At 52.1% G+C, this 9844-nt stretch overlaps 1 protein-coding gene across 1 annotated transcript in view; it reads left to right on the top strand.

Moving 5' to 3' along the window:
- PDE4A (phosphodiesterase 4A) overlaps positions 1 to 9844 on the top strand; it is a 24411-nt gene that overhangs the window by 4096 nt on the left and 10471 nt on the right. The window contains exons 2-4 of the mRNA XM_015425891.1: positions 3934 to 4033; positions 5618 to 5772; positions 8638 to 8745. Coding sequence (XP_015281377.1) covers positions 3934 to 4033; positions 5618 to 5772; positions 8638 to 8745 — 363 coding nt within the window. The remainder of the gene's footprint in view (positions 1 to 3933; positions 4034 to 5617; positions 5773 to 8637; positions 8746 to 9844) is intronic.

Genomic DNA, 9844 nt, shown 5'->3' with positions numbered 1-9844 from the left:
GATTGGATTTATACCCCGCCCTTCACTACCCAGAGGAGTCTCAGAGCGGCTTACAAACGCCTTCCCCTCCCCACAACAGACACCCTGTGAGGGAGGTGGGGCTGAGAGAGCTCTGGACAGAAACGGCACTTTTTCAAGGACAACCCTTATCAGAACTGCAGCTTGCCCAAGGTCATCCAGCCAGGAGCAAGTGGAGAAGGAGTGGGGAATCAAACCCGGTTCTCCCAGATTAGAGTCTGCGCACTTAACCACGATACCAAACTGGAAGCTCTGACTTTTGAAAGCTTATACCCTGGAAATCCCAAGACGTGAGCTGGGCTTACACAGACGATACCCAGGGCACTCCCCCGGGATGCGCCCGTCTCCTGCACATGGCTGCGGACAATAGGATTCTGCCGTGGCAGTCAGCCCCAGACGGGCACCGGCGCCCACTCACCGATCTCCGTGGCACAGGTGACCAGCCAGCGAACCATCTCCCTGCGGCGCCAGGTCATTGTGTTGAGCGTCATTCGCATCACCTGCAGGGAAAACAACGGGAGACGGACATTTTTCGAGACAGCTTAGAAGCCCGGCGAATCCCAGTGCATCCTGGGAGCTGCATGCTGCACACCTCCCCCCCCCCCCGGCCGGCCGGCCGATGTGAAGAAGCACGGGCGCAGACGGGTGGCTGCCGTTCCAAAACCCTGGAGCGTCATCTGCCGGATTCTAGCAGCAGACGGATGGGTAGGCAGGCGACAGGGAGACCTGCAGGGCTCTTGTTGGATCTTTCCCTCTCTCAGTTCCCTTGGACGGCCTACTCAGAGAAGCACGGACTGCGGACTTGGGTCTCTCGGGGGAGAGAAGCGCTACGTGATCGCAGAGTCTTTTGTTCAGTCTGCTTTGCAGCAAGGGTCCCCAACAGGGTGCACGAGGGGGCCAAAGCGCCTGCTGACACCTTTTCTGGAGCCCGCCAAATGTTTCTGGGAAGCGGGCGAGGCCAAGCAGGACTTTTGCCCAGCAAGGCTTCTGATTGGCTATTGACGATTTGATTGGCTGTCCGGATTTTTTAACACGTTGCTCCGGCAGCGGCTGCCGCCACAGCACAAAGATCCACACGGTGTAGCTGAAGGTGAAGTCTAAGTGAGAAAGCGTCACTGAATGCCCTCTGGCTGATTAGGCAGTTGGTTCCCTTCCTCGAATGCAAAGACTTGGAAACAGTGATCCACGCGATGGTCACCTCGAGGCGGGACTACTGCAATGCTCTCTACATGGGGCTGCCCTTGTCTCAAATCCGGAACCTACAGTTTGCGTAAAATGTTGCGGCCAGGCTCTTGATGGGCTTCCCTATGTGGGCGCACATCCAGCCTGTCCTAAAAGCATTGCACTGGCTGCCGATAGCATACCAAATTCGCTTCAAGGTGCTGGTTCTTACCTTTAAAGTCCTTTATGGTCAGGGACCCAAATACCTGAGGGACTGCCTTTCCCCACATGTACCCCCAGAGGGCACTGCGATCAGGATACCAAAATCGACTGGCCCCCCCGGGTCCGAAGGATGCCAGGCTGGCCTTAACTGGGGCGAGGGCTTTTTTGGTGGCGGCTCCGTTCTGGTGGAACAAGCTCCCAGAGAGATCAGTGCCCTGTGGGGCCTTATGCAATTCAACAGGGCCTGCAAGACGGAGCTCTTCCACCAGGCTTTCAACTAAAGAGCCGCCCACCACCATCCTCTGCCTCCAACAGCTTAAGGGCAGACAGCCCTGCCCCCTGGAGTGACTAGCAACAGCCTGTGCTAGCCACACAAAGGAAGAAGAAGAAAAGATTGGATTTATACCCCGTCCTTTGCTCTGAGTCTCAGAGCGGCTTACAAACTCCTTTCCCTTCCCATAACAGACATGCTATGAGGTAGGTGGGGCTGAGAGAGCTCTGACACAAACTGCTCTTACAAGAACAGCTCTGAGAGAACTATGGCTTGCCCAAGGTCACCCAGCAGCTGCAAGTGGAGGAGTGGGGAATCAATTATTTGAAAAAATAAATAATTATCTTCTCTAAACATCAATTAAGAACTGTATTGTGCTGAATTATACTAAACAAAGTGCCTCTCAAAGAAAGAAAGAAATAGAAAGCCTTGAAACAAAACTACAACTACGCTCTCCTGAATGTTCTATGAATTCAGCTCCGGAAATGTTAGAAGGTTTTTTACCTCAGCAGTCTCAAAACCTTGACTATTCCATCTATACGTATACTCCCTGCCTGTTTCATAAAACCTGTATTCCGTTTTTGAAAGCTGATTGGCCTCAAGTGCCATTTCTCAAGGGTTCAAAGAAAACTGGACAGCTCCTGTATTCAATATCTAAACATAGGGTGGGACAGACAAGTCTTTTATGACAAAGAACATATACACGCTACTGTAGAGCAACTCAGTTACTGAGGGGAACTGAAGATTTGGCGGGGGAAATCTGCCAGACGGTTGGGGCGATACAGGGGGTCATCATACTAGGCTTCTCATTTAAAACTGAATGGCTACCCACCCCGAGGCGCTGTGTGAGGGTTCAAACCAAGCCTTGGAGTTCCCCTAGGACTAGTACAGCCAGAAAGGGCAAGAGAATAGGTGGCTTTTCTGGTTTACGGTTTTCCACCAGGTAAATCCGGAGGCAGAGACCCTTAGCACTACTAATAGCCCTCCAAACAGCAATGCACATATAAGAACTTAAGAGAAGCCAATGTTGGATCAGGCCAATGGCCCCTCCAGTCCAACACTCTTGTCACACAGTGGCCACAAATACCCGGTGCCCTCAGGAAGTCCACCAGTGGGGCCAGGACACTAGAAGCCCTCCCACTGTTGCCCCCCCCCCCCTCGCACCAAGAATATAGAGCATCCCTTGCCCCAGGCCTGAGAGTTCCTATCTATACCTTGTGGCTCATAGCCACTGATGGACCTCTGCTCCATATGCATATCCAATTCCCTCTTATAAGAACATAAGAGAAGCCAACGTTGGATAAGGCCAGTGGCCCCTCCAGTCCAACACTCTGTGTCACACAGTGGCCAAAAATACCAGGTGCCATCAGGAGGTCCAGCAGTGGGGCCAGGACACTAGAAGCTCTCCCACTGTTGCCCCCACCCCAAGCACCAAGAATACAGAGCATCCCGTGCCCCAGACTGAGAGTTCCTATCTACACCTTGTGGCTCATAGCCACTGAGGGACCTCTGCTCCAGATGTTTACCCAATTCCTTCTTGAAGCCGTACATGCTTGTAGCCGCCACCCCCTCCTGTGGCAGTGAATTCCATGTGTTAATGACTCTTTGGGTGAAGATGGACTTATTTTATCCGTTCTATCCTTACTGCTCATTAAATTCATGGAGTGCCCATGAGTTCTTGTCTTGTGAGAAATGGAGAAAAGGACTTCTTTCTCTGCCTGCTCTATCCCATGCATAATCTTCTAAACTGCCTTACACGGAATCAAACCCTTGGTCCGTGAAGGTCAGTATTGTCTACTCAGACTGGCAGCTGCTCTCCAGGGTCACAGGCAGAGATGGGTCTTTCACACCCCCTGCCTCCTGAATCTTTTAGCTGGAGATGCCGGGGATTGAACCTGGGACCTTCTGCATGCCAAGCAGAGGCTCTGCCGCTGAACCACAGTCCCTCCCCAAGAGGTGAACACACATGTGCACACGAAGCTGTCTTACACCGAATCAAACCGTTGGTCCATGAAGGTCATAAGAACATAAGAGAAGCTTGTCTCGTGAGAAAGGGAGGAAGGGACTTCTTTCTCGGCCTGCTCCATCCCAGGCATCCTCTCAGAGTCTCTTGGGCGGGCAGCTGCCGAATTCCTGTCACAGGACCCTTGGGATTGGGTCGCTCCAGGAAGGTGAACCCGCCTTTGCTGGCCGGCTGCCCCGTGAAGTGAGCCTGGGCCGCACGGCAACCTCCTCTCCTCTCCCCTTCCCGTCCCTTCCAGGCCGTCTTCACCGACCTGGAGATCCTGGCCGCCTTGTTTGCAGCCGCCATTCACGACGTGGACCACCCGGGGGTCTCCAACCAGTTCTTGATCAACACCAGTGAGTGCTGTCGACTCCGCGGGCCGAGGGGGAGGGAGAAAGGGGTCTTGCCGTGGGAGGGGGGCATGTTTGTGTGACGCGTCGAGGTTTCCTTGTGGGGTTGCCAAGCGGGGGGGGGTGTCTGTGGGGAGGGAGGGAGCCCCGGAAGAGACATCCTGTCTGTGGCAAACCCGCATGGGCCCACGCGCCATTCTGTGGCATGCCATTTGCTCCCCGAAGTTTTAAAGGCCCTCCAGAATTGTAGATCACCTCGAGGCGGGGGGTGTGTGTGCCTGTATGACTGCCATTATGAAAACATCCCCCCACCCCAATGCAGGGTAACTTATGACCGTGTACAGGGTTTCGCAACAGTCAAGTGGAGCGTACCTCCATCGCAGAAGAGATAAAGCGAAAAAGCATGCTTATTGTAGGGGGAAAGAATATTAAAGCCACTGCAGGGGGAGACAACAGTTTATAATATTGAGAAGGGTGCGAGGGAGGGAGGAAGGAGGAGAGAGAGAGAGAGAGAAAGAGAGGAAGGAAGGAAGAGAAAGAGAGAGGAAGGAAGGAAGGAAGAGAAAGAGAAAAGAGAAAGAGAGGAAGGAAGGAGGAGAAAGAGAAAGTGAGGAAGGAAGGAGGAGAAAAAGAGAGGAAGGAAGGAAGGAGGAGAAAGAGAGAGGAAGGAAGGAGGAGAAAGAAAGGAAAAAGAGAGAGAGAGGAAGGAAGGAGGAGAAAGAGAGAGAGGAAGGAAGGAAGGAGGAGAAAGAGAGAGAGAAAGAGAGGAACAACAAGCCCCTAGACAGGTTGGGGGGGTGGGTGGAAGAAGAAAGTAAGGAAGGAAGGAAGGAAGGAAGGAAGGAAGGAGGAGAAAGAGAGAGGGAGGAAGGAAGGAAGGAGGAGAGGGAGGAAGGAAGGAAGGAGGAGAGAGAGGAAGGAAGGAAGCTCTCCAAGTCTAAGAAGCATAGGATAAGAAATCGTTGTAAAACTATAAGGGAGGAGCCTTTCGGTCAAATCTTCGGAAGACTTCCAGAACTCAGGAAGCGTCTCTGCTGTAGAACAAGCAACCTCTTCCCAGTCTTCAGGATCTTTGGGGCCAGGATAGCACCCTGGGGGCTCTTTGCCCCTTTCTGTAGTTACTCGCATCCCTGCGGGAGCCAGTTTGGTGTGGTGGTTAAGAGCGGCGGACCCTGATCCGGGAGAACCGGGTTCAATTCCCCACGCCTCCTCCACATGCAGCCAGCTGGGTGACCTTGGGCAAGCCACAGTTCTCTCAGAGCTGTTCTCTCAAGGGCAGTCCTCAAGAGAGCTCCCTCAGCCCCGCCGACCTCCCAGGGTGCCTGTTGTGGGGAGGGGAAGGGGAAGGAGACTGAGAGCCGCTCTGAGACTCCCGAGTGAAGTGCGGGGTATGAATCCAATCTCCTCTGATTCTTCTTCTTCTTCTGTGGGGTTCAGGAAGCACACGTGGCAGCAGGCCACAAAGGGGGGGGGGTTGCCAGCAGCACGGAAGCAGCGTGTGTGTGTTGGGGGCACTCCAGGGCCACCTCTGTGTTTCCTTTCCTCTGCGCCCCCTGGAGTGACCCTTTTGGGGGCCCCCCCCCCCGGCAGATTCGGAGCTGGCGCTGATGTACAACGACGAGTCCGTGCTGGAGAACCACCACCTAGCCGTGGGCTTCAAGCTGCTTCAGGAGGAGAACTGCGACATCTTCCAGAACCTCCCCAAGCGGCAGCGGCAGACCCTGCGCAAGATGGTCATCGACATGGTAGGCCCAGGCGCCTCGCCCCGGCTGCCGGGGGGCGTCTCCTCCAGGGGGGTGGCGGCTCCGTTCCCGGGTTTGATTCTGGAGGGGGCGTAGCCGCGGGATTCAGGGCGCCCCACAACGGCTACGTCCCGAGGAAGGCATCGCCCCCCTGTGGCAAGTCCGAACGGCCTTTCTCAGAACATAAAGTGCTTCCGTTTGCCGTTTCTCCCTCTGCCACCATTGCTCCTGTGACTTTCTCTTGAAATTGTCTATTGAAATGTTGCAACTCCTGGGGTGTCAAACATGTGGCCCGGGGGGCAGGTTAGGCCCCCAGAGGGCTTCCATCAGGCCCGCAGTGGAACCGGCCATCTCCTGCTTCCAGTTCTGCTGCTGCTGCTGCATCATCGCTCGCTTCGCCCGACTCTCTTAATCACTCAGCCGTTTCATGTTCTAACCTGGGTCTTGGACTCAGAACTCTGAGCATGAGATGTCTGTGGTGGATGTCAATAAATCAAAAGTAGGTTTGCAGCTTACAGATACACAATTGAGCAGCATACTCAAGGTCGCAACAGCACAGACATTTCGATGCAGTAATTCAGAACAAGAGGTGTCCGTTATCACATACTATTAAATAAAATATTGCCGTGTGCTATTGTTTTAAACATGTTTTTATTTTGAGTTAAAAAAAAAACTTTGTGTTTGTGTCCTTTATAAAGTTTATATCTCCACTACCTGGCATTACAGTTTATGACATGCATGACCCGGCCCGGCCTGACAAGGTCTCCTTTATGTCACATCCGGCCCTTGTAACAAATGAATTCGACACCCCTGTAATGTAGTTGGATTACACTGTCCACGGCTAAATATTGAGAGCAACTGTTAAAAAAACAACTTTGGGCTGCTTTTACAAACTCTGGAATAGGTGTTAACCATTCAGTCTTCCTTCTTTCTGAAACTTTATATCTTTGAATAATTGGAAAACTTTACCTTTTGAGTAACATTTATATTATTGGAATCGCATATGCTATACGATAGTAAATTAAAAAGAATATTTATGACACTATAAATTCAATAAAGAGCAATGCTTTTATACTTTTCTGGCATTTGTGGTATCCCCGTGGCATAGTTAGAAATATAATCAAAAAATACAAACCATTTTTCCACAAAGTTGTTGTTTTTTAGTTGAGCCTGTGCTACCAGTAGTTGTGTTGCTATTTTGTCTGCTACTATTAAGTCCCACATTTTAGAATACCATTCCTGCTTTGTTGGTATTTCTTCTTGGTTCCATTTTTTCGCTATCAGTGACTTTGCTGCTGATAGAAATATTGAGAGAACTTCTATATTTTGTTTAGTGAATTTTTGTTGTGGAAACCTTTACCTTTTGAGTAACATTTATATTGTTGGAATCGCATATGCTATACAATAGTAAATTCTAATAATTAGTACGCAGTAAACATTTTGTGTAGGGTGCTGCATTATTATTTATAATCCTTGCTCCTGTGGCTGTGCAGTGAGCGATGTCAGGTTTAATTTTTTTCTATTTACTTATTTTCTTTAAAACTTTTATTAGTTGCCTTGCTTCCTTAATTGGACCTTGAGGTGGCGCACGATAGAAATAAAATAGTTGTTGTAGATTTTCCGGGCTGTTTGGTGTCGTGGTGAAGTGCACGGACTCTAATCTGGGAGAACCGGGTTTGATTCCCCACTCCTACACATGCACCTGCTGGATGACCTTGGACAAGCCCTAGTTCTGTCAGGGCTGTTCCTGAAAAAGAGCAGTTTCTGTCAAAGCTCTCTCGGCCCCACCTACCTCTGCTGTGGGGAGGGGAAGGGAAAGGTGTTTGTAAGCTTCTCTGAGACTCCTTCAGGCAGTGAAGGGTGGGATATCAATCCAATCTCTTCTTCTTTCTTCTTCTGTATGGCCGTGGTCTTGGTCTTGTGGTACCTGACATTTCACCAGCAGCTGTGACCTGCATCCTCAGAGGTATAACACAGGAAGATGGAGTACTCTCTGTGTCAAAGAGAGTACTCCATCTTTCTGTGTTATACCTCTGAGGGTGCCAGTCACAGCTGCTGGCGAAACGTCAGGTACCACAAGACCAAGACCACGGCCGTACAGCCTGGAAAATCTACAACCACTAATGAACTCCGGCCATGAAAGCCTTCGGCAGCATAAAATACATAAAAGTTCATTAAAAAATACACAAATTAAAAATCACGGTTTAGGACGGTTTGAATCACGCATGGTCCTTTTATCTCCTTTTATTTAATCTGTTTCTCGATTTGGATCTTTTATCCGCTGCCTCAAAGCAGCTCATGACGGAAATGAAATACATAAAATAGAGGACACTGGGTGGGGGGGAGGATGCACACAGCCAGAGGTCATTTCCTGCAGGAGCGGCGCTCCGGCAGTAAAGAACCCAGGGGGTGGGCACATGCAACAAGCCCCACCCCCTGCTCCCAGTAGCCCTCAGTCAGAGCAAGAAGCAGCCAGGTAAGTTGCAGACCCCGGCCCCCCAGCCCAAAACAGTCCAGTGGCACCTTTAAGACCAAGTTTTATTCAGGTATAAGCTCTCCCTCCTCTGCGAGGACAGATCTGCATGTCCCCCCCTCCCCCAATAGCTAGACATCAAAAACAGTCCAGTGGAGCCTGAGCGGTGGGTGTTGCCTTCTGACACACTTCCGGTGATGTCAGGGGCGTGACATATGCAAATGAGTTATGCTAATGAATTATGCTAATGAGCTCCTGCACCTCTTTTTCTACGAAATGACCCCTGCATACAGCCAAAATTTAAAATGGCAGTTGAGGGGAATGAGGAATGAGGTGTGCACGCAGACACATACACGCACCCTGGCATCGACACTCACGGCCCGCCTCCTCCGCAGGTCCTGGCGACCGACATGTCCAAACACATGAGCCTCTTGGCGGATCTCAAGACGATGGTGGAGACCAAGAAAGTGACCAGCTCCGGGGTCCTGCTGCTGTGGCCGGGGGTGGGCGGCAGACTTTGTCGGGGGCACAGCTGTGGCGGAGACTGGGAGGCTAGCCATCGGGGAGATTGGCTCTGGAGGCCAGGGGGGGAGGTGCTGGGGGGGCAGTGGCCCCAGGGGCTGATACCTCCACCGAGGCCACGGCTGCAGTGTGAGGGGCAAGACACGTCAGGGCGCAGGGAGGGCGACCGAGGTGATGGGGGGGTTTGAGCCCCTTCCCTAGGAGGAAAGGCCGAAGATTCTGGGACTTTTCAGTTGAGAAAAGAGACAACTGAGGGGGGACATGAGGGAAGTTTATAAAACGATGCATGAAGTGGAGAGAGCGAACATAGGGAACTTTTTCTCTCTCTCTCTCTCCCAAACGATTAGACCTCGAGGGCATCCAGTTAAAACGGACGGGCAGTAGGTTCAGGACAGAGAAAGGAAATACTGCTTCACACAGAGAATGATTAAAATGTGGAATTGGCTGCCAGAGGGTGTAGTGATGGCCACAGGATTAAACGGCTTTCAAAGGGGATGAGATAGATTCATGGAGGAGAAGTCGATCAATGGCCACTAGCCGCAGTGACTAAAGGGAACCTCCAGATTCAGAGGCACTAATCCTCTGAATCACAGAGCCAGGAGGCTACAACAGGGGAAGGACTCGGCCTCTCTGCCCTGCTGCTGGCCCTCCAGAGGAGCTCGCTGACCACTGTGTGGGTCTGGATGCTGGACTAGGTGGACTTTCACTGGTCTGATCCAGCAGGGCTCTTATGGTGTTCTTATCAAGGGAAGGCCTCGGCCTCTCTGCCCTGTTGCTGGCCCTCCAGAGGGACTGGCTGGCCCCTGTGTGAGACGGGAGGCTGGACTAGGTGGACCCTCCCTGGTCTGGCCCAGCAGAGCTCTTCTGGTGTTCTTATCAGGGGAAGGCCTCGGCCTCTCTGCCCTGTTGCTGGCCCTCCAGAGGAACTGGCTGGCCCCTGTGTGAGACGGGAGGCTGGACTGGAGGGACCCTCCCTGGTCTGACCCAGCAGGGCTCTTCTGGTGTCCTTTTCAGGGGAAGGCCTTGGCCTCTCTGCCCTGTTGCTGGCCCTCCAGAGGAACTGGCTGGCCCCTGTGTGAG

The sequence above is a fragment of the Gekko japonicus genome, unplaced genomic scaffold (genome assembly GCF_001447785.1).
Source record: "Gekko japonicus isolate JY-2015 unplaced genomic scaffold, Gekko_japonicus_V1.1 scaffold2862, whole genome shotgun sequence".
NCBI classification, from domain to species: domain Eukaryota; kingdom Metazoa; phylum Chordata; class Lepidosauria; order Squamata; family Gekkonidae; genus Gekko; species Gekko japonicus.
Note: the sequence above shows the minus strand (reverse complement) of the source record. Positions and strands in the feature narration are given on the sequence as shown.